This window comes from Malania oleifera, chromosome 6 (assembly GCF_029873635.1).
Source record: "Malania oleifera isolate guangnan ecotype guangnan chromosome 6, ASM2987363v1, whole genome shotgun sequence".
Taxonomy (NCBI): Eukaryota; Viridiplantae; Streptophyta; class Magnoliopsida; order Santalales; family Ximeniaceae; genus Malania; species Malania oleifera.
In genome coordinates this window covers 56,198,218-56,224,032 of record NC_080422.1, presented here as the reverse complement: position 1 = coordinate 56,224,032, position 25,815 = coordinate 56,198,218, and the positions used below count along the sequence as shown (strand labels likewise).

At 36.5% G+C, this 25,815-nt stretch overlaps 1 protein-coding gene across 4 annotated transcripts in view; it reads left to right on the top strand.

Moving 5' to 3' along the window:
• The first annotated feature begins 8,176 nt into the window (after positions 1-8,176).
• Positions 8,177-25,815, top strand: part of LOC131156978 (calmodulin-binding protein 60 D-like) — a 57,648-nt gene continuing 40,009 nt past the window's right edge. For 2 of the 4 annotated variants that reach the window (XM_058110765.1, XM_058110762.1), the window contains exons 1-3: positions 8,242-8,335; positions 8,439-8,725; positions 17,522-17,597. In XM_058110765.1, coding sequence (XP_057966748.1) covers positions 8,619-8,725; positions 17,522-17,597 — 183 coding nt within the window. In that variant the 5' untranslated portion in view covers positions 8,242-8,335; positions 8,439-8,618. Of the gene's footprint in view, positions 8,726-17,521; positions 17,598-25,815 lie in introns of all 4 variants that reach the window. The other 2 variants (XM_058110763.1, XM_058110767.1) reach the window with 2 other exon arrangements.

Here is a 25,815-nt window from a genome sequence, read left to right as displayed (position 1 = left end):
AGCCTTAGCAAAGGAGTGTTGTAATCGATGTTATTTCGCCCGGTAAAGGAACTGCGATAGTGGAACCCTTCGGTAATTTGCCAAGGGCGAGGACGTAGGCTGTGTTGAAGCCGAACCTCATAAAATCTTTATGTCCCTCTCTCTTCCTTATTTATTGTTTTTTTGCACAATATATTGTTGTGTATACTAAAGTGCAGATTGCAAGGCTTGAAATTAAAATCAAAGGAAGACTCTTGATATTTAGAAAGTACGCTTTGATTAACCATTTGCGGAAACCCAAAAGGGAGAATTTTGGTTAATTTGCGGAAATCTTAATAAAGAGAAGCACAAATAAAGATTTCATCCAAAGCAGGTTGCAAACATCTACAGGGCAACTGACAAAAGGCTTAACAAAACTTGCATGTTTGTTTGAATACTTTGGTTAAATTGGTTTGTGTGTTTAAATTTCAGTATCTTGCGGTGTGGTTTTGGTTGTGGTTTTTAGTTGATTGATTTATTTTTCTCATTGTTGTATTAAAATAAGTAAGTTGTAAAAAGAGGTCAAAAATATTAAAATAAACCAATTCACCCCCCCACTTGGGAAAGCTATCCTAACTTCACTACCCTTCCCTAGCACAATCGATCATCTCGTCTCCACACTTTATCAAAGATGTGTGGGTGCACTAGCCCTACCATACATTTCCGTAACAATATTGTGCCCTTTTCCTGGTCCATCGGAGTTCTCAAATCATATATTGTAATTTAACATTATCAAACACTTGCAAAATAATTCATATCACCTTTTAATTCTCAATACATTTCCAGCATTTCCTACATCATATATATATATATAGTTTAACACAAAAACTTCATTTTACTCATGTTACACAATTTAACAACATATTTCATACGTTCAATGAAAATAAGCCAACCTATAGTCATCATTCATATACTGAAAATTTACATTTAATCTCTTACACAATTAACCAAAAAATATGTACCATTTAACTTTCCATTTTCACAAACAATATATAATACCGCAGCCCTAGGCTAAAAAATTTACAATTCAAACGGTTGGCATTTCAGAACCCACATGAAAATCATATACATATATACATAATATTTCCATTTTTCACCAATTATTTCCTCAAAAATACTGATTTAATATGTTCCCTTTACTTGATTTCTTGAACTACACCAGCAAGGACCCCAAAATGATCCCTGCGGTGCTCACTCGAACCTTGAATAAAAAACCCTAGTTTAATCAAATAAACCCCAAATAACCTACTGTTTCAACATTTTCTCAACCTTTAAACCTCAAATAAACATTTAAAACCCCAAAAACTAAGAATCCAAACCCTTACCTCAACTTTGGAGCGATTCCTGAAAAGCCCAGTTTAGAAATCTTCTCCGCTAGATGTGTAGAGAATCTCCCCTAGAACACTGTAGCGATTTTCGTTTGTTGATTCGGCCTGAATCTAAGCTGAAAACTTAGAGAGAAACGCTTTAGAGAGAGAAAAACGAAGAAAAAAAATGATTTCTTTGAGGAGAAGCTTCCTCAACTCTTTTTATACACGATATTGCCACGTGGCTTCGTCGACGAGAAGACAGGATTCGTCGACGAACCACAGAAGGGAATTCGTCGACGAGAGGATGCATTCGTCGACAAAACATAAAATCTGAAATTCACTCACTTAGGATCTCTTCATTGATGAGGGACTGAACTTCGTCGACGATCCCTAGAAGAACACTCATCGACGAAGATAGGAGATTTGTCAACGAGGTCTGCTGTTCTTTCTTTCAAAATTTTCCATTTTCCCCTTATTATGTATTTATCTATTCTATTTATTATCTTTCCTAATTATTTTAATAGTTTTACTTTTTTGGGTCTCTACAGGTTTCATAACATATCGTTTGTCCAAGAGGTATATTGGTGAATTGAAATGAGGAATGATAGCCAAACTCAAGAGTTTGTAATTAATTTCATTGACTAATTTGTATGGGCTTCATTTTGGAAGAAATTTGTAATTGTGTGCTAGTATATCTAATACTAAACATTTCTTTTAATGACTATCAGCAGTTAGTTCTATGGTAAAGTCCGTAAAGCACTTAAAGTGGATTGGTTCATTAGTTAGAGAAGTTTATACCATCTCTAAAATTGATTCCATATAGTCTATAATACTAGCATCGACAAATTAGTAAAATATTATTTAGTCCCGTTTTTTCCAAATGTTTGATCCCTATTTGGACATATCTTATATGGAGATCATTATACCCAAGTTTAACATAGTTTTTTAAAGACTTGTTTGAGAGTAAGTTCTTGGTGTATGTTTTGTCTATGAATCTAACATCTATTTCCTTCATTTTTTTTTTTTCATATTATGGATTTAAAATCTAAAATTTTTCCCTTCTTATATATACTATGTTTGTCAAAAATGGCAATTCCTAATTTGCAAGCTCTTTGTCTTCCCAATATGATTCAAGGCTTAATATTGTTTGTTTTGTTTGATCTTGTGGATCAAGACTCTACCAAATACACTTGGCATCAAAATATTAGAAGAAATAACCCAAAGAGATTTGGATTAGTCAAGGTCTTATGGAGTTACAAAGGCCTTCCCATGGCTATACACTGCTAACACGACGAAGTCCTACTAACCCTAGAGGAAGATCTTCTTATATTTCTAATAATAAAGTAGCTCTAATACCAATTGCAACTCAAGACATGCAATACAAAGACTAAATAATAATAAACAATAAAAAGCTTAACGAAAGTATATAAAATATGAAAGACAATATATAATAAATATGATAGTAAATGGAATTTGTCTTAAATTATTCTAAATTTATTCTAAACTTTCAATTCAATGTCTCAGATAAAAATGTTGATTACTGGTATGCTTATAGACTTAAATAGGATTACAACAATGGCCAAGATGGGAGTGAAGGGAATACAAAGGAGAATTTATGGAATTGAAAGAAAATGTTCTTTCTTGAAGTTGATCTGCCCTTGTTGGTCTGTTCCTTCTTTATTTATAGCTAGGATGCCCTCTTTCGGATCAATCATAGTTTTTCCTTTTACTTTTTCTCTTTTTGATCTCAGTCATTCTTTTAGTCTTTTACTTTTTTCTCTTTATCAAGCATCTTTATCCTTTGTTGGAGTGTCTTTATTATTGGAGCATCTTTACTTTATTTAATAACCTAGAAAATTATAATGATTAAATAATTAGGAAAAATAATAAATGGGATAGATAAATAAAGAATAAGGGAAGAAGGAAGATTTAAAAGAGGAAGAATAGTAGACCTAGTCGATAAATATCCTGTCTTCGTCGACGAGTGTTCTTCTAGAGATTGTCGACGAAATTCAGTCCCTCGTCAACGAAGAGATCCCAAGTGAGCAAATTTCAGATTTTAAGTTTCGTCAATGAATGCACCCTCTCATCATCGAAGTACTTTCTATGACTCGTCGATGAATCCTGTCTTCTCGTCGACGAAGTCACGTGGCAACATCGAGTATAAAAGATCTAAGGAAGATTCTTGGTGAAGAAAACTAATTTTTCCTCTGTTTTTCTCTCTCTAAAACGTTCTCCCTGTCTTCTCTCTTCAAATTCAGTCCAGATTCAACCAGAATCGACAAACGGAGACCGCTACGATTTTCTAGGGAAGATTCTTTATACATATAGTGGAACAGATTTCTAAACTGAGCTTTTCAAGAAACACTCCAATGTTGAGGTAAGTGTTAAGATTCTTAGTTTTGGGGTTTTAAATGCTTATTTGAGGTTTATAGGTTGAGAAAATGCAGAAATAGTAGGTTATTTGGGGTTTATCTGATTAAACTAGGGTTTTTGATTTAGGGTTTGGGTGAGCACCACATGCATCATTTGGGGTTCTTGTTGGCGTAGTTCAAGAAAGCAAGTAAGGGGGACTATATATTAAACCAGGTTTTTATGAATGAAATGGATAAATGGATTATGTTATGTATATATGTGTAAGTTTTATATTTTATGTTTTATGTTTTAAGTCTTCTGAGTTGTGTATACTGGGAGTTGTAGATTATATTTTTGAAGATATGTATATATGTGGATACAGGTGGATGAATGGTTTATTTTGGAATGTAGATAGATGTAGAAAACTTTGGTATTATATTGATTGAGGATTGTAGTTATGTTTTTCGCTGCGTAATTGTTAATGGAATAACAGGTATAGGAAAATGGATTACGTGGCACTCGGGTCCCACCAGGAGGGTTCAGAGCACCACGAAGCATGGTTTATTCAAGTATAACGCATCGAATCGGGTTTTTGGGTTTAGTGCGTTACAATTTGGTATCAGAGCAATAGGTTTTGGATCCTGCAAACTTTGGTATGATTTATACCAGAGTATAGAAATCAGTTAGGATGAGGATACTAGATGGATAGATTAGGTGTTGAGAAATATAGGATTTTGTTTTATAGTTTAGATGCGGAAATACGTCGACGATTTCATGTGATTTTTATGAAGCAGTTGACGACCTCAGAAAAGCCACGGTAAACCTTAGATGATTTTATTTCTGAACTATGAGACTGGTTCTTATATAGAGAATTTGGATATATATTGGATTTAAATTTAATGATTGTGTTGTTAGAGTTATGATGTGGGATTCTTAACTCTTTTCTATCCTATTTTCAAGATGGATCCTAGGTATGAGAATGTAGAGGCTGAAGGAATAGATGATGTGAAGACTTCCAGTAAGGAGGACTTGGACATCTCCATGACGTTGAGGGGTATAGCCCGACAGGTTAGGGCAGAAATGAGGAAGGATACTAGAGGGCAAAACTGTCCACCTGCAGGTCAGTGCTGCAATATTAAGGATTTCATGAGAATGAACCCTTCGACCTTCGTAGGAGGAACTGATCCAGTGGTTCTAGAGAATTGGGTACAAGAGATAGAGGAGATCATAACTATATTTGACTGCACGGACGAGCAAAAGGTCTTTTATGTTGCATTTAAAATGATCGAAGATGCTAAACGCTGGTGGCTTTTTGTGAAGCTACTAGAGGTGCAGAGACTGGTAAAGATATCACTGACCTGGGAATTATTCAAAGAGTTGTTCTTTGATAGGTATTTTCCCTTATCTATCTGAGAGGAAAAGATTGAAGAGTTTACTAACCCGACCTGGGCGAATATAACTGTTGGGGAATATGTAGTGAAATTTATGTAACTATCTCACTTCACACTATTCTTGATCCCAAACGAGGCAAGAAAGGCCAAAAAATTTGAAAAAGGCTTGAGACACAGAATTTATGAACTGGTGGTGGGATTCTAGGTCCAGAATTTTTTAGACTTGGTTGATAAGGCTTTGGTGTTGGAAAAGAGCATCCAGAGCTGTACAGAGCCTTCAGAGTAGAAGAAGAGGCTTGCACCATCCAGTTTTCAGGCCAAGGTCATTTAGAGATCGAGGAAGAAAGGGAAATATGCAGTGGGCTCGAGATAGGAGACAGGAGATCGGGGTCATCCTGGTTATCAGGATAATCAGTCTTACTCCATATGCTAGAAATGTAACGAGAGGCATAGGGGTGAATGCCGGTTTGGGACTCCTAATTGTATCAGGTGTAGTAAACCAGGGCATATCAAGAAGAATTGTTAGGAACCATTGCCTATTATACCTGTACCGAACCAAGACCAGGGGAAATAGTAGATACCACTTGGCATAGGTGGTTCAGCACGAGTTTACTCATTAATTCAGTCTAAGCCAAACAATGCCAGGAACGCAGGTATGAGTTTATATTTAAGATAATTATGATTTAATTTAGTTATGGATGATTTGGAAGTTTATATGATGATTTTACTTTATTACAGATGATGTAAAAGTTTATCTGATGATAATACTAAATTGTATGTGATATAGTGGAATGTAGAAATGAATCATTAGTGAAATTTCGAGGATGAAATTTCTTAAAGGAGGGGAGAATGTAATGACCTGAAAAATTATAATGATCGAATAATTAGGAAAAATAATAAATGAGATAGATAAATAAAGAATAAGGGAAGAAGGAAGATTTAAAATAGGAAGAACAACAAACCTCATCGATGAATATCCTGTCTTCATCGACGAGTGTTCTTCTAGAGTTCGTTGACGAAGTTCAGTCCCTCGTCGACGAAGAGATCCTGAGTGAGCAAATTTCAGATTTTAAGTTTCGTTGACGAACACACCCTCTCGTCGATGAAGTCCTTTCAGTGACTCGTTGACAGATCCTATCTTCTCGTCAACGAAGCCATGTGGCAACATCGAGTATAAAAGATCCAAGGAAGCTTCTTAGCGAAGAAAACTCATTTTTCCTCCGTTTTTCTCTCTCTAAAACGTCCTCTCTGCCTTCTTTCTTCAAATTCGGTCCGGATTTAGCCCGAATCGACAAACGGAGACTGCTACGGTGTTTTAGGGAAGATTCTCTACACATCTAGCGGAGCAGATTTCTAAATTGGGCTTTTCGGGAAATGCTCAAAAGTTGAGGTAAGGGTTAAGATTCTTAATTTTGGGGTTTTAAATGCTTATTTGAGGTTTATAGGTTGAGGAAATGCATAAATAGTAGGTTATTTGGGGTTTATCTAATTAAATTAGGGTTTTTGATTCAGGGTTCGAGTGAGTGCCATAGACATCATTTGGGGTACTTGTTGGCATAGTTCAAGAAAGCAGGTAAGGGGAATATATATTAAACGGATAAATGGATTATGTTATGCATATATGTATAAGTTTTATGTTTTATATTTTATATTTTAAGTCTTTTGAGTTGTGAATACTAGGAGTTGTAGATTATGCTTTTGGAGATATGTGTATATGTGGATACAGGTGGATGAATGGTTTATTTTGAAATGTAGATAGATATAGAAAACTTGGGTATTATATTGATTGAGGATTGTAGTTATGTTTTTCACTACGTAATTGTTAATGGAATAACAGGTATAGAAAAATGGATTATGTGGCACCCATGTCCCACCAGGCAGGTTTCAGAGCGCCACGAAGCACGGTTTATTCAGGTATAACACACCGGATCGGGTTTTCAAGTTCAAGGTGTTACACTTTAGGTCTTTGTCAGACATATTTTGCTTTATGTCTTGTTAGAGCATTGCTAACTAGTAATTTATCGTCTCATGCCGCATTAATCTTGTAAAAAATTAGTTCTAAATCAATCATCTTCATTGTCTTGTAGGTAAATTGTTTGAAGGGCATTGTCTTCACTTGAGCAAGTAGGCATGGTCTTGTTTAGTATTTGAATAATTTCCTCCTTGGTTTGGTAGCGGCGAGTCTTGCTTGCATTTGTGCCTTTGCATAAAAAATTATGTCTAGTCATGGAACTTGTTTAATTACGGATTTTGTTAAAACCATTTTAACACGACATGCTTTGTCAAATTACTTAGGTTTATATTCCTCCACCACTTGATTTTTATTTTTCTTCCGAAATATGGAACTTTATGTTGTCCGACGATTTTTTCTTGAATATATACTCCATCATAATAATTTAGGTTAAATAAAAGATTTTGTGAAACATGAACCGTGTTGGAAACTCCAACAAGTGGTTGGGAAGGTTAACATTGTCATTCTAGAACTTGTATCTTTCTTGTAACTGGAGGGGAAAGAACTTTGTAGATGATCAAAATTTATCCCACCATTCATGAAACCAATGGTCCCTTCAATTGTTATATTTTGTCAAAATATATAAACCATGAAAGAGAATATCATATATTTTGTTGTTACAAAGTTATTGTCCAAACATTTTTGTAATCGCTGTAATTGAACTCAGAAGGAGAGAATGATCAAGAGAATTTTTTTGTCACATTGATGTTACCTCCCCATTGTTTTGGGATAGTATAAAATTTGTCAAGAATTTTAAATTTAAAAATAACAGTGTTGAAATATTTTTAAAACATTCGTGATGGTCTTGTACTTGAAAAATTAATCTTAAACATTGTAAGAGTTTCTATTAGGGAAAAATATTTAACTGAGAAATTAAACTATTATAGTCTCTAAACTATAATAACTATTGCAAAAACAAAAAATTTAAAAATAATATTTTTTGAAAACTTATTTAGAAGTTAATTATTTGAATGCAATTTAACAGTTTGAATACAATAGAAAATGCACGAAAAAATGATTATTATGTTTATAATTTTTTTTATTTTTAAAATTTTAAAATTATATCTAACCGGAAAAGTTGTAGATCATGCACGCCGCCCTAGAGGACTCTGGCGGCCATTCACAGACCAAAACAAAACAGGGAAAAAGAAAAAAGAAAAAAGAAAAACAAAATATCCAAACCAACAAAGCAGAAAGAGCGGCAGAAATAACTCCAGCTCAAGGTAGCCAGAGTTGACTACCAACAACAGGTCTTCAGACTTCATCTCTCTCTCCGTATTTGTCGATCATCTGAGCTTCTCATTCTATTTCCATTAATGCTCGCGCTATCTCACTCCATTTCACTTGCTCAAGCTTTCTGCTAGGGTTCTCTGAGGTGCTTTTTTGGGATTTGGAGTGAAATTGTGGGGCTGCGGGTCTGGGGACGGCAGAGGGGTCTGCGGACAGGTTAGGGTTTTGGTTGGGGGTTTGGGGGTTTAAGCTTTGGTCCTGGTGTTACGGATCTGGAAGTCTAGGATTTTGAATTGGGGATAAATGCAGTCTCGGTGCATGGAAAGATCTGGGACTATGACTAGAGGGAAGCGGAGTTTAGAGGCTAACGAAGAGGTGCAGTCCGAGAGGAAGCGGCCAGCTTTATCTAGGTGGTGTATACAAACACAGCTTGCGTTTATTTATATATGCATATGCATGTGACCGTCAACGGTGACTTCATACTTATGCGTGAATGTTTAATTGTAATTTTTTGTACAAACTGTTGTTCATTGAGTGTGGTTTGTGAGTTGTGTTTTTGTGAATTTATGATGCAAAATTGGAAATATGATTGGAAATGCGAGAACCATTTGCAGTTTGGTGGTAAGACACCCTATTTAATATTGATTTTAAATTGAATTTTTTCTCTTGGGATCTTCTGTTGTGTAGAATTTGTTCTTTTTGTTGGTGCTTTCTTGGTCTGATCCACAGTATTTAAGTCTGGTTTTCCATTCCTTGCATTACTTTTATTTTTTGGAATGAAATAAGGGAAGAATGGAATAGCTATTGTGTAGGAGTATAATATTTTACAAAAAAAAAAGAAAGGGTTTTATTCTAATGTAAATGACAATGACAAAGTTCATGCTATTTGAAGTTTTGAAGTAACATGGAATAGACAAGGCATAACTATTCCCAAATTTTACCATGGGAATGTCTATTCCTGTGGAATTGGAACAATACCAACTTTTACGTAGTCATCTGCCTCTAAATAGTACCGTTTTTCAAAATTTTTTTTGTAAACTATTATATTCCTGCACCATAGGTATTCCATTCCCATACTCCATTTTGTGAACCAAATGTAACCTTTAGGAAGTCCTTGAGGATACCTAGTATGCCTGATTGGTACGAAGCTCCACAGTGAGGCCAACTACTGAGTTCCTCAAAAGGTTTGAAAAAAAAAAAAAACCTTCTAAAATAGCAAATTTGATGGTCACTGTCAGGAAGATTAGTTTGCAACACATGGATACCTCAAATGCAAGGTTGTTAGAATCGGGATTCTAAGTGGGATTTTGGAGGTGTCTGCAGGATCGAATCGTAGAATCGGATCGAGAATCGTAAGATTCTACTTTCAATGTCAAATAAAAATTAAAAAAATTTATGTGGAACTTTATGATAAGTCTTAAGACTAAAAATTTGGTTAGTAAGTTAGTAAGCATAAGAAGTTAAAAATACAATAAGAAGTTCAAACAATAAAAAGAAGAAAAGAAGAAGAGCAAGAAAAGGAGAAGAAGAAGGAGAAAAAAGTGCTCACTATTGAGTCTTTTCCAGAAGCAAAAAATCTGTTTCAAAGCATACCTCTGCAGCTCTGCTGGGCCTGCTGGCTTGGCTCTTTTCTTGGCTGCTGCTGATCAAACAAGAATTCTGTGTTGAAGAGGACTGCTGTGTTCTTGTCGAACACCAAAGAAGGAAGAGGACTGAGGACTGAAATTTTGTCTAGCCCCAGGAACTTTGGTTGTTGAACACCAAAGAACTGTTGATCAAACATCAAGACTGCTAGCTGCTGCTGATCAAGCACGGGTCACCAAATGGAGGGCTCTTTGGTTGACATAAGAGAAATTCAGGTGCTGAGTTGCTGAATTTCAATGAGGAGTAGAGGACTAAGGTGTCAAACTCCTGGGAAGTCAGGTGCAGATTCCTCTAAATGTAGTTCAAAGCTGTCCTATTTAGCTTTTCACTGAAATAGGCTATTGGCCCCTTCTGCATCAAAACAGCTCCAATACCTATTTCTGAGCTATCACACTCAATCTCAAAAGTTTTAGAAAAATCAGGTGATGCTAATAAAGGAGCACTACATAACCTTTCTTTAATCTCAATAAATGCACTATCTTGCTCACTACCCCATTTAAAACCCACAAATTTTTTGACAATTTCAGTGAGTGTTGCGGCTATTGTACTGAAATCTTTGACAAATCGCCGATAAAAACTAGTCAAACCATGAAAACTTCTTACCTCCGTGATTGACTTAGGTGTGGGCCATTCCTTGGTAGCCTTCACCTTTTCCTCATCCACCTCAATTCCTTTCGCGCTAACAACACAACCAAGAAACTCAACTTTGTCCAAGAAAAAGGAACATTTCTTTAAATTGGCATGTAGTTTTTATTTTCTCAAAACATCAAACACACAATGCAAATGATCAATATGCTCATCTAAGCTCTTGCTATACACCAAAATATCATCATAATAGACCAAAACAAATTTGCCTATAAACGCACGTAATGCATAATTCATTAACTTCATGAATGTGCATTAGTTAGACCAAAAGGCATAACCAACTACTCATACAATCCATATTGAGTTTCAAAAGCAGTTTTCCATTCATCACCCTCTTTGATCCTAATTTGATGGTACCCACTTTTCAAATCAATTTTTGTGAAAATACATGACCCATGCAATTCATCAAACATGTCACCTAGCCTAGGAATGGGATGTCAATACTTTACTGTAATGTTGTTGATAGCCCTGCAATCAACACACATTCTCTAAATTCCATCCTTGTTAGGCACAAGTAGCACCGGTACTACGCACGGACTCGTGCTCTCTCTCACGTGTCCTTTGGCCATCAACTCCTCAACTTGCCTTTGAAGTTCCTTTGTCTCCATCGAATTATTCCTATAGGCTGGTCGGTTAGGAATTGTCGCACCTGGCACAAAATAAATTTGATGCTCTATTTCTCTAATAGGTGGCAATCCACTAGGCACATCGTTAGGAAACACGTTCTCATATTCCTGCAACAAAGAGACAACAACAATAGGCAAAGATTCGTCAAGTTCGTTAGTATTAAAACATACTTCTTTGTACAAGAGTACAAATATAGATTGGTTTGTATAAAAAACACTCTTGACATCACTCGCCTTAGCATACAAACTCACTTGTTTTTTTGTGTTTTTTTTTTTTTTTGTTTTCTATTTGTGTCATGACACAAAACAAGAACAAGGAATAATGAACATAAACGGAACAAGATAGGATGATAACAAGAAACAAAAGATAAAAGGATAGTAAACCTGATTTTAGAGCCTAAGCTCTGATACCAACTGATGCGAATCTCAACCGACATGCTTTGAGACCCAACAAACAATATTGGAATACTTGTCCAAGAAAGCTAAAATTCAAATTTTTGATAGAAAAACCCAACCCAACTTTTATAAATGAAACACAAACGGAAGGTACAAAGTAACAAACCTCGACCCAATGATTACCTCGACCCAATGATAATTTAGACATGAATGGTTAAATAAAATGTTACTGTAAGTTTACTTTTTCATATAATTTCAAAAGCACTTGTAATAATATTTTGTTTTGATAAAATAAATAAAATAAATTAAGAGAGAAATTTCACTTCACTCCTAAATCTCTCATTTGAATTCCTACGAAATTTCATTGTATAGTTAAAATTTTGACAAGTTTTTCTAAAATTTTGAGATTTCAATAAATTTCTGATAATTCGTTGAGATTTCAATGGAAATTATGCAAGACGGAAATTGACTGTCATTTCGATTTCGAGGGTGACGGAAATCAGAAATTTCGACAATTTTGTGGAAATTTAATACCATGCGCCTGAGGAAGGTCTGAAATAGGCAAGTCAATGAGCCAATTAATTGGTATGGAATTGGAAAGTCAATCAGCCAATTAATTGGTCTGAAATTAGAAAGTAATCAACCACTTTCTCCTTCTAATTCCATGCCCACTTAAGCCATAATCAGCCATTAATCCACGTCATTTCTAAGGAAATTACAGCCATTAATCCACGCCATTGCTAAGAAAATTATGCCCAATTAAGCAACATCAGCCCCATCAATAGCTTGGATTAAGTTTATTATGCCTTCATCTTCCTTTGGGCCAAGCTTGGAATGCCCCGTTTTAGAAAAAGCCCAAATCTATTGAATCAGCCCATTAAGTGCTTCTTTGATCTTCTTGGATCTTGCTGTAGTAATAGGCCCAACTAGAACATGCAATGGATCCTTTAATGGTGCTTGTTGATTCTCATCATGGATCCATAGTCTCCTCATCCTTACCTCTCCTGACACTTGGAGGATTGATAGCAATGACCACCTTTTCAAGAATAGGCTCAGTAGCAAGGTGCAAGAGTCCCTCATCAAACAAAGTTTTACTCTGATCAGACCTGTGCTTAGCAGAACCTTCTAGCCCTTGCCCGATATCAGAGGGTAATAAAGGTCTCTCTTCTTGTGTAGGCTGATGTGTAAGTGATTGTTTCTTATTCAGTAATACCTCTTCCATTCTATCATTAAAGCACAAATCCCCAACAAGTTCTCCCCAATTATATTCTCCTTCCATATCTCACTTCCAAGCTGATCGACTAGTAAGCCAGAATCAGAATCACAAAAGCTGCTGAGATCATCATCTGTTTCTGAACACCTCTCATCATCATCATCATCTATATGAGTACCTTCATATTCAACAGAAAGTGACCCCTTACTACAGCTAGGGTCAGTTTTGAGAAATATACTGCCCTCTATCTGCTGAACTGAATTTTTGTTTATGATTCTCTAAATTATCCCTCTGCAAGAGTACATCGTCAGAAATCTCTACCTCCCCTTCAGCTGAAAAAACTTTCTTCCCCCTAATTCCATCATCGTGTCTGTAGGTGGCTCAGCCTTATCCATAGAAATATTGACCTTTTGAGTATGCTCCCTGGTCCCATATGCCTCTGGGCTTGCTTCTTTAATTACTGTCTCAGTTCTGCCCTCACTGCCTTCCTCACTTTTCTCTTTTATTTTCTCATGGGATTGGGTATAAACATTAATTAACTTGTCCTCTGTTATAGACCCACCACCTCTTTGGATAGTGCTTGGCCTGCTATCCCCTTTTCCTTTTGTTACCCATTTAGTGGCTGTAAGAGGCCCGCTGGTTGCAGGCCCAAATTTCCCTCTCCCAGACCCCTTTTTAAATTTGGAAGTAACATTAAACTTTGGGCTGGATAGGGAAGTTACAAAAACTTTATTGAAAACATGGGATTCCTCATCGTTCTTTCCAAATCAATCTTTCCCCTCATTGACACATCGCCGACAACGTCTGTGAATGTGCACTTCTCCGATTTGCTCATGCTTGAACTCTGCTCCATCGTCAACCTTTCATGTCTCATGACAAGAAAGCTGCATAAGTGCTTCAAAAAGGTTTCTCCATCCTTCATTGTTCTTACTCTTGGGAACACATACAATGCTGCGTTTCCCTCCTGCGCTCCCCTTTTCAATCTATACGAAGAAGTTTCCTTCTGTCATTGATTTGCAATTTAATTGAGGCCCAAGTTCCTTCACTTTGTAAGTATAGGCCTCCTTGATTAAGTTTGTCAACACATTGTTTTCCTTCACATATTAACCCCAATATATTCACAATCCAGATTAACTCCTCTTTCTTAAGAACAATATATGAACACTTTCTCCATGAGAACTCCAAAATATGGAAAGTTGAGGGATCAAGACAATTTGCACAGAAGATTTTGCGTTCAACCCACATTGTTGAATGACCATCCCACCCAAACAGCTTCTTGCCTAACAAGCCACTGGTCCCCCCCCCCCCCACAAAAAAAATATTTAAAAAATTAAAAATTCCAATGAAGCCGAGACGAGATAATAAGATCATACTCGTCCACCACTTCTAAAAATCGGAATAAAAAAAAAATTTGATTTTTGGTTTGCAAATTCTTTCATTCGCGAGGAGGAGGGGGGGCTCGTGTCTGATTAGCTAGTCGGTGAATCGCAAACAAGAGTTCTCTGTAATCCGAAATAAAGTACTTTGATCGCCTCTGACAACCAAAGAATACTTGCCGAAGGCTATATTGTGTACTTTGGGATGTTCTGCTTGTATGTTGGGTCAGTCTTTGTAGATGGTTAATCGATTAGCTGGATAATCATTTGACTAAGATAAGAATTGAACAATCACTCTTTGTCGCTGATGGAGCTGCGCAAACCCTAAAGCCAAGGATGACTTGCTATATGAGAAGACAATAGATCTCACTGATGGATATAGGGTTTGAACACTTTGAAGGTGTTGAGTCTACAATTCAATTCCAAGTCAAGGTTAGTCGAGAAACTAGGATTCGGACCAAAAGATAAGGGAGAAGGATGTTCAGAGTTGTTCGCCATTCTTGCTGTCGCGAAGGGTGGCGGCGTTGTGAAGGATGGTCCATCTTCCCTTACTGTTCTTCTTATTTTTTCTCTTTTCCTTCTTTATACTTTGAACTCATCTTCTTCTGCGATTAACTCCACTTGTATTTTACACTACCTTAGCCTTCTTCTAACTACTTTTAGGCCAAATTCAACGTTGATGTCGTATTCTTTTCATTGCAAGCTTCAACCACCTATTCTCTCACTGCAATAATCCTAGTAGTATATGTGAGCTACCACCTGGAAATTTTAGCAGGCTCACCTTTTTCTAAGATGTCATCTACTGAGTTATGTTCTAACCATCACTCTTGAACTTATTTCCTACCACCTTTCTTTGTAGAATAGCAAATGAGGTTAAAATTGCCCGAGGCTGTGATGCATGACTACAAATGACGTTAAAATTGCCTGAGGCTATAATGCATGGCTATGGCACCCTTCCTAGATTCTTGTTATTTTAGAATTTTATTATTATTATTTTTTCTTTTTGATGCTTTCATCTTGAATCAAATGATGCCTCCATGCTGGTGCATTCATTGGTGTCGATGGGAATGTTGCTCCTTTGTGATTGGTTGGTCACAGGTTCGAGTTCAAGGAAATAGCCTCTCTGCATCATGGTTTTGAAACTCAGATTGGACCCGCAGGCAGACTGGAACCTGTGACTACACTGGTCTGGATAGGCTATTGAACTTGATTTTTCGCAAACCGACATCAACCAGGTCTAACTCGGGTGACTTGGTCTGAACTGGCCAAACTTGGCATGTCAACCGAGTTGCCCCAATTGCTGCTTGTGTACTGTTTTTGCTGAAAAAAAAAAAGAAAAAAGGGCAGGATATTCGTGGTGGCAATTGAACCTGTGACCCAAGGGGAAGAGAGACATGCATTTACCACTAAGCTACTGGTACTTCTTGGGTATGGTTAAACCAGCATATTTATATATGGTATATATTTCAATACATACATCAACGTGTTGTATTCATATGCATCTATATAAAAATATAATATAAATTGCATATCTCAAATGCATAAATGTGTGTATGTTATATTTTTTTTTACATATATACACTATACATATACATACAATTTTTTAAGAAAAATTTCTTTTCCAAAATTAACCAAGTAATCCGTAATGTATGATATTTTGTGTAAAAAATAAAATAGAAAATTTGTATTAACTATATTAAGTTTCAATCATGTTCATAAAAATTCAAATATATAGAGACATAACACAAAAGGTTAAAGCATTTTAATTGGATCAAATAATTTTTTGGCCTTATGCTATATTTAATTACTTCTAATAATAATATTTTATCACCACACCATTAAATATATATATATAAATCTATATATCACCGGTTTGATCACCGGGTTGTCCCAATGGTTTGACCGATCTGACCAACCTAGGGACTATACTGGATCGGTCACTGCTTCAATTTTTAAAACCATGCTCTGCATAAAAGCAGGGTTAAGGCTGCATACACTGTGATGACCTGCCCTCTACCAAAGTAGGGAGCCTTGTGGCCCAGGGACGCCCTTTCCTCTACTTGGGGCACATGTAATGTTTTCTGAGTTTGCCCAGTGCACAAGGCTCCTGCTTATAGCAAGGCTTTTAAGGAAGGTGGATTGTAGGCAGCTCCTTAATGGCTTAACCTCATATCTTGAGAACTGGAGAATATTCTTTGAATGCTACTTTTCTTTTGTAATTATTAATTATTTGATCTATTTCTATCTCTAAATTGTTATATTTTTCTTGTTCTGGCATATTATATTTTCTTGCAACATTTGGTGGTCATTTTTGTATTTAAGTTGGGTCATTGTGCCACTTAATAAATTTTTTTTAATTTTATAAAGATTTATTTATTTATTTTGGATAGAAAAAGAAGATTATTAAGAGAGAGAAGGAAAAACACAAATGGGAGGAGAAGGCATGCCCTAAAATAAACAAGTGGGGTGAGGTTGTAAACGAAAAATTATGTCAAAGCAGCTCTATAATCACGCTGCTAGTCTCTCATGGATATCCAACAATACACCAAGATAAGAATCTCAAAGTGATGCTAAGTGCACAAAGCAATCTGAAATCGAATGAGGAGGGAACTAATCTGAAAAGATCTCTCATTCGTTTAATTCCATAACACCCAATGTTGTAAATAATCGCTGGTTTATGTTTCTTTTATAATTTTTATGCTATAAATACCATTTGTGATTTGGAACTCAGATTTGTGAATGTAACTTCGACGCATGAAGTAAGCAATAACATATCCCTCCTTTTATTTGATGGTAATGAGTTGCAGGTTTTTGTCAAAGGCCAAATTTCTTGGTTCCCACTAATTTTTCTGTATGGCTGCTCTCCATTGGCTTCCTAATCATTTTTCAACTAAAAATTTTCAGCTATAAGTTCATGGCTTTTACTAATTGTGTTTTTTATTGGCAAGAAACGCCATATTGTTAAATGCTGATTTAGATTGTTCTTACTAATCTCCACATGTTGAGTATTTAAAAATAATTTTGTGATGGTGCCGTCTTGATGATATGATTATGGGATGATTTTTTTTTGGTAGTGGTGGAGGGGAAAATGCACCTTGGGCAGTTTATGATGTTTCAGTTTCAAATGTAATCTTTTATCATGTCACGGCTGTCGTTTTGCAACTCAAATCTATGTTCATGTGTTTTTGGCTTTTTGCACTTCTGCTTATCCTTTGACATAAAAATTTTCATTCACAGACATATAAGTATGTATGTATGTGTGCATGCTATTTCCAGTTTATGGAAAAAAAATATTACATCATGCAGTGTAATTGTGGAGGCTCTTAAGCTGGATAATCTTCAGAAGCTTTGTTCATCCTTGGAACCTATACTTCGTAGAGTTGTAAGATCCCTCACATCATGTTCACTAATTTTTTTTCTTCAATTTTGAATGACTATTTTTATTTTTATTTTTTGGCTCTGCTTCATATTTTTTGAATCAATATAGTGGAGAGAATTTTTGAATTTTCTGAGGGTACAGTGCAGATATGATACCTTTATTATTATGATTGATAAACAAAAGTTCATCTCAGGGGCACGAAGGAGGTGCCAATCCTATTACGAAAAAGAAGAAAACTTCCATGTGAATCATGTGTATGTCCAGATTGTAATGCCCATAAAACCAAGCAGATAAAGATGCCCCTTCTCTTCTGAGTATTAGAAGTGCAATGCACTCCTTACTACTCTATTCCTTTCCTTCCATACACCCCTAGAAAATGGTGAGAGGGGATTAAGGACAAGATGTTTTTACAATCTGTACTGGTTTTTATGCCTCTCCAAGCCTGTAGTCCCTCTCAGCAGAGCCAGCTGCTGCCAAAGAGATGCCAAATAGAGAAAAAGCCAACTCCAACTAATTTTTAATCCAAGAGCAATGCAGTAAAATGTGATTCACTGATTCTGCTGCATTTTTATGGAATGTACATGTTTGAACTGGCAGAAGTTGTATTTCTTGCTTGAGATGCTATTTTTTTTTTCTACCTAGGCGCCCAAATCTTTCACTGTACCTGTACGTTTATTACTTTCATTTGTTTCTCTTCTTTGAATGTTTAGATTCATTCTTTGTATTCATGTTAATTATATGTTTGTTGGAAGTTTATGCTGAATATTTTATTTTGAATGCAATTGGATAGCAGAGGAAGATTTTTATTTTTTATTTTCATGAATATATTTTCAGTTGCTAAAATTTACTGGACAAATTTATTGAAATACTAATAAAGTATATTAGGTAAATTGCATGTACTTGCCATGAGAGTTTGCTGAAATTAAATTGCCAAGCCAATGATCCTCCCGCAAACATTCTGCCATTTCTGATTGTAAAATGAACATGGGGAAAAAAAAAAAATGACACTCCTCCATAGCAAACTTTCAAGGGCTTGTAATTAACATTTTGTCCAACTTTTAGATTCCCTTTCCACTGTTCTGTTGAAGTTAATGCGTACTACGAATTACTGTGTGCCAAAGGGAATTGGGCTGTAGTAGAAACAGCCTTAAAAATTTTCCACCAAGGAAATGTTTTTGGACACTAAATTTCCTAGTGTCAAATTTCCCTTTCTTTCGGACTCAAAAAATAGATTTCAATTGACAAGTTGATATCTACTCCTATTCCCCGCCCCAACAGCAAATATCCTGTTACCAACTTTTCTAGCCCTTGCAGGAATCCTAAACAGGGACATATTTCAACAGTAGAACAACGGTAGACAAATAAATCAGTTTGAGGATCGTAAGACTACTAATTTTTGGAGTGACATTTTTTTAAAATATAAATTTTAATAATATAAACAGAAGGCGTCCCCAGGTCATAAGGCTCCCCTCTTCGCGAGGGTAAGAGAAGGGTCGTCACAGTGTACGCAGCCTTACCCCTACTTTTATGTAGAGAGGCTGTTTCCTTGGACTTGAATCCATGACCAATCGGTCACAAACCTCAAAAATTGACTAGCTAGCATCAAGATGTGGAAAATCTTAACTAGCCTTATGGTTTAGCCTTTTCATGACAAATATAACTGTTCTGATTGTTACATTCCTTACTCAATCAAACCAGATAATAATGAAAATAGAATAAATACTTGCCAAGAAAAAACAACAATATATATATATATATATATATATATATTTTTCAACAGAAATTAGTCAATAAACAGCCATACAGCAAGAAAACTAAAATTAAAAAACAGTCTCAGTAACAAAAGCCCAAACTATCATGCTAGCTTCTCAACATTAATGTTAGCATCCAAGCCACCATATTTTTTATTAGTATCAGTGAGATCATCATCCATGACTTCCTCGAGCCCATCATTAAAATCAGCATCATAATCATCATTATTGTTAGAGGTTATTTATGTTTTTAGTATTATTATTGTGTTAGTATGTAATTAGTGAGAGTTAGTAAGGGTATTATTGTCATTAGAATGTATTTAATTTGTATTGTAAATAGAGGGAGAGACCTATCATCAAGTTAGGTCATTCATTTTAATCAAAATCTTAACATGGTATCAGAGTGTGATCCAACCTAAACCCTATTCCTCTCAGTCATCGCCAGAAAAGCCATTCCTGCAGCTGTCCTTCCTAGACCCACCTCGACCCTCATTATTTCACAAAACCAACCATATGCACGGAATAAGAACCCTCCAAAGCCTAACCCCACAAAACCCCATCGCCGGAGGAGCTCCCATGTGCCGCCACGCGCCGGCAAAATTCCTGTAGTGCTGACCCCATGCGCCAGCATGAGTGAGTTTCTGGCCACCTGTCGTTTTTTTTTTTTTTTTCCTTGTGCCATTTTTTGATTCCTTCTCTAGACAATGTTACCAAGCTGTTGGGCCTGTTTTTTGCTAAAAAACTCCAACCTTCTTCTACCATGCACTCACGGTACTCTTTTAATCTCTGTTTAGGGTTTGTGTAGGCTTCTTTGTGAGTTGTTTGGAGTAGAGGCAACGTTCATATGTCCTGTCGTGAGGCTGTGGCAGTGCTATATTCATCGGTGAGTCGTTCACATTGTTCGTGGTTGTGTCAGTGCTTCACATAGTTTGTGATTGCCCCAATTAGTTTTGATTGTTCTTCTTGTTTGAAATTGGCGTGGCTGCTGATTTGTGAGTGATGGGATGGAATCCAGGACTCTGAAAAATTTGTTTCCTACATCATTGCTGCAGATAACAACTAAAAAGTTGGATGGAAAGAACTATGTTCAATGGTCTAAAGCTGTTTGGGTGTATTTAGCTGAATTAGGAAAATTTGACCATTTGTTTCAATCTGATCCTTGTGATGAGAAGAGAAAAGAAGTGTGGGTTCAAGAAGATGCCTTGATTGTTTCCCTCTTAGGGAACTCGATGGAGCCACAAATTGCACGGATGTGTATGCATCTAGATATGTGCAAGCATATTTGGGATTATGTCAAACTTCTATACTCTAGTAACATTGGATGTATGTATGATTTATCCCAGGAGTACTTTCAGTTACAACAAGGAGATCAGAGTATTGCAGATTATTTTGGAGAGATGAAGCGTATTCATGAGGAGCTTAATGTCGTGCAATCTATGACCGCCGATGTTCATGAGATGCAGAAGCAGAGGGAGCAAATGACGGTCCTTTGTGTTCTAGCGGGTTTGAGACTTGAGTTTGAGGCAGTCTGGTGCCAGACTGCCATCATTTGCAGATGTTTATGTTTTTCGTGCTTCCTTTAGAACGCATTCTCCTGCTTTTGCATCTGGCCCTGAGAGGAAAACCTTTGCTACATAGGGTGATTCTTGTTCTCTACCACACAACTGCAAAAGTTATAAAGGTGGTTTGAGTGGCCGTGGTGGTAGAGACGGATGAGGTAGACCTACTCCTTGCAAGTGCACTCAATGTGGACGCAGTAATATTACTATTGAGCAGTGTTGGGATCTCCATGGTATATCTTCACGTGTTGCCAATGCAGCCACCACTGGCTTCACACCTTTGGGGGCAGCCAATGCAACCATCACCGACTCTTTATCTTTGGGGCTGAGTGGAGGGCAATGTACTGTATCCATGTCAGAGGAAGAGTATTCCAAGTTCCAGCAGTATCAAGCCGTCCCAACGAGCTTCTCTTCCCATTGCATCTCTTGCCCAAACAGGCAATCCCACAATATGCCTATCATCTAGTATTTCTCGTCCTAGTCCTTGGTTCATAGACTCCACTGCCACTGATCATACCACAGGCATACCTAGTTTCTTCTCCACTCTTCAATATTCTACAAATTTACCTTGCTTACCATTGTTGGTGGATCAACCACTGCAGTCAAGGGAATTGGGATTGTAAATTCCACTATATTCCCAAATTTCCTTTCAATCTTATGTCCCTTAGGAAAATTACTAAATCCATGAATTGTTTAGTGACATTCTTCTTTGATTTTGTGGTTATTTAGGATTTGAAGACGAGGACGACGATTGGTGGAGGGCATAAAGCTAGTGGACTCTTATCACTTCAAGCCGCTATCTCCTTCTACCGCTTGCACTGCTGCTGCCACACCTTTCCAAATTCATTGTTGCCTTGGTCATCCTTATTGGAAAGGTTAAAATGTCTTGTTTCTAGTTTGAGTTCTATGTCTAGTCTTGATTGTGAGTCTTGTCACTTGTCAGTTGGGAAAGCACCATCGTGTCCCTTTCGCTTTCCGAGTCAATAAACGGGCTGCAAGCCCTTTTATGTTAGTTCATTTTGATGTTTTAAGGTCCTAGTAGGGTTGTGTCCAAGCTGGGTTTTTAGTACTTTGTAACCTTTGTGGATGATTATTCAAGAATGATTTGGTTTTATTTAATGAAAGATCGTTCTGAGTTGTTTCATGTATTTTTTGCCTTTTGTTATGAAATAAAGACTCAATTTGGTTTTCCAATTTGAATACTTTGAAGTGATAATGCTAAAGAGTATTTCAATGCACACATCACTACTTATATGACTCAGTTTGGTATTGTCCATCAATCATCTTGTGTCCAAACTCAACAAAATGGGGCTGCAGAGAGGAAAAATAGACATATTCTTCAAATCACTCACACCTTACTTTATAAAATTCATGTAACTAAGGTGTTTTGGAGTGATGCTGTACTTATTGCTTGTTATCTAATCAACAGGATGTTGTCCTTTGTTCTTAGTGGTAAAACTCCCTACTCCATTCTCTTTCCTAATTCACCTTTATTCTCGTTGCCTCCGCGTAGATTTGGGTATGTCCTTTGTTCATCAACTAACATCTGGGGTGGATAAGTTGGATCCTCGTGCTATAAAATGTGTCTTTCTGGGGTACTCATATACTTGAAAGGGATATAGTTGTTATAGTCAGTACTACATTGCTTTTTTTTTTTTTTTGTTGTTTTCCTGCCAATGTTACTTTCTTTGAGTCTACACCTTACTACACCTAGTCCCTAAGTGCTTATGAGCTCAATGAGTCTCTTCCTTTGCCTAATCTTCCAGATTTTACTTTGCTATCCTTGCCCAGCCAACCATCTGAGTGTCCATGTAGTTTGAGTCCTTCTCAACGTCTTGATCATCCTAATTTGCTGGTGTATTCACGACAGCGGCTCCAAGGAAGAGAGTCCCCTCTAGCTTTTACTACCACACTTTTGCTTTCCTCATCTGATGGTCATACTCCTCGTGATGGTCATCCTCCTATTACTATTAGAAAAGGTAAACGCACACATGCTCAACATCCCATTTCCAACTATGTTTGTTATGACTCCTTATCACCCTCCTATTATTGTTTTGTTACTACTCTATCATCTACTACTCTTCCTAAATCTATTTCGGAAGCCTTAGACCATTATGGGTGGAGGAATGCTATGGTTGAAGAGATGAATACTTTACATGGAAATGGCACTTGAGACTTGGTACCTCTTCCTTGTGACAAGTCTGTGGTTGGTTCTCGCTGAGTTTACACTGTGAAACTCAACCATGGTAGTTCTATGGCTCGTGTATGGGCTGGATTATTCTGATACTTTTTCTTCGATCGCAAAACTTACATCAGTATGTTTGTTCATCTTCTTGGCTACTACTTGTCACTAGCCTCTACAACAGTTAGAAGTTAAGAATGCCTTCTTGCATGGTGACCTTGAGGAGGAGGTTTATATGGAGCAACCACTTGGGTTTGTTGCTAGGGGGAGTCAGGCTTAGTGTGTCGGCTCAAGAAGGCTTATATGGTTTAAAACAGTCTCTCAGAGCATGGTTTGGTTGTTTCAGCGTTGTAGTACTTGAGTTTGGTCTTTGATAGTGTGCAGTGGATCATTCTGTATTTTATCGTCATACTTCATTTGGTAGGATCCTTCTTGTTGTTTATGTGGATGATATTGTTATTACAGGTGATGATGACAAAGGTGTTTAGAGTCTCAAACTTTTTCTACAAACTAAGTTTCAAACCGAAGATTTGGGACCGTTGAAATACTTCTTGGGTATATAAGAATCCAGATCTTGCGTGGGAACTGTTTTGTCTAAGAGGAAATATGTTATTGATTTGTTGGGATCTAAACCGATTGATACATCCATGGATCCTAATATCAAGTTAGTGCCGAATATGAGTGATTTGCTACCTAATCTTGGACAATACTGGAGACTTGTTGGAAAGTGGAATTATCTCACAGTCACTTGGCCAGATTTATCTTTTGTAATCGAGATTTTTTGAGGAGAAGTCATTGGGACGTAGTAATTCGCATCTTGAGATATCTCAAAGGTGCACCTAGGAAAGGTCTTTTATATCGTGATTGGGGTCATACTTATATCCATAGATATATAGATGGAAATTAGGTTGGGTCGCCTTTCGACTGGAGATCCACAACTAGGTACTGTATCTTGGCTGGTGGTAATTCGGTTTCTTGGAAGAGTAAGAAACAAACTATGGTGGTCAGGTCAAGTGCTGAATCATAATATAGAGTTATGAGTTACACTAGTGAACTTGTCTGGTTGAAGAACATGTTGGAAGAATTGGGCATTTCTTATTCTTAGCCTTTGAAGTTGATGTGTGACTATCAAATTGCTCTTCATATTGCCTCCAACCCGATCTTTCATAAGTGGATGAAGCACATTGAAGTTGATTGCCACTTTTTTTGGGAGAAACTTGTGTAGAAGCTCATTACTACCACTTATGTGAAGTCTGATATGCAACTTGCTGATTTGTTTACCAAAGCATTGGAGGGTGCTTGTGTTAAATTTATTTGTAACAAGCTAGGGGCATATGACATTTATGCTCCAACTTGAGAGGGAGTGTTAGAGGTTATTTATTTCTTTTAGTATTATTATTATTATTATTATTATTATTATTAAGTGTGTTAGTATGTAATTAGTGAAAGTTAGTAAGGGTATTATTGTCATTAGAATGTATTTAATTTGTATTATAAATAGAGGGAGAAACCTATCTTCAAGTTAGCTCATTCATTTTAATCAAAATCTTAAAAATTATCATCAAATGCAGTAGTGTATTAAAAGCCTATCTTCATCCTCAACCTGAGCATTAATATTTGGAGTTTGCACCACTTAATAATCATCAAAAATAAATTTTTAGTCTATAATTTCGTTCATATAAAATAAACCAAAGGACGTCCTAAGTTGTCCATTTCTTGTACAAGTTATATAGGGACAAAACACTATGTCCATAGGACTGGTAATTTATCAAAGATTTTAAATATATAAATGTATTGTAGGATCTTACAGTCCTACTGATCCTACCAATCCTACTGAGATCCTCCATCTTTGTGATTCTATATATACATATTGGGAAACACATTCCTAAAACCTTAGAAGCAACACCCCTTTGGTGCCTGTAATGAATTTTTCTTTGATTATCCAAAAATTTGAACCTTTAGAAGCAAATTAGCTTAGCCTTCAAAAGGTAATATGGGCATTGCGATAAGTATGAAATAACACTAAAAATATAGGCTTTTTTTTATAATCAATTTACTATTGTTTCTTAAGCAAGCAACATGTTTTGTAGGTATCCATGGTCTTTCTAATGTTCGATTTTTTGACATATTTATCTCGAAGATTTCCCTAGAAAATTTTTTGTAAGTTTCATATTGGTTGCAGAAGTAGGTAAAATGACCTATGGTCATTGAACTATTGATTAAAACCTATTGAGGTCACTAAACTTTAAATTGTTGTCATTAGGTCGTTGGGCTTATCAAAGTGTAGCAATCTTCCCATTTCTGTCTAGCAAAAATGTTAATATTGCTTACATGGCAACTCTAGGACTCATGCTTGCTACTTTTTTCCCCCTTTTTTTTTTTTGAATTTTTTTTTTTATCTATTTCCATCTCTGCCCCCTTTAGGCCATCCTCTTCGCATCTCTGCTCCCCTTCCCATCTTTGGGAACTACCAGTCTTGGAGCTCCGACGACCCATTCCCCAGATCGGACGTTATTCCGGTTCGTCTCCATTTTCGTGAAACTATTTCTCAAGCAAGGCAGCCGAAAGTCATCGAAGGGTTTGTGTGAATAATGGAATGGTAAGCATTACTCATTTTAAAGTATCCCATGGTGATTTAATATCTTTTAAAGAAGCGAGAACCCGCGGTGAAGAAATAAGGAGATCTTTCTATATCGAAATATCAGTTGAAAAAATCATAGGCAAATTCC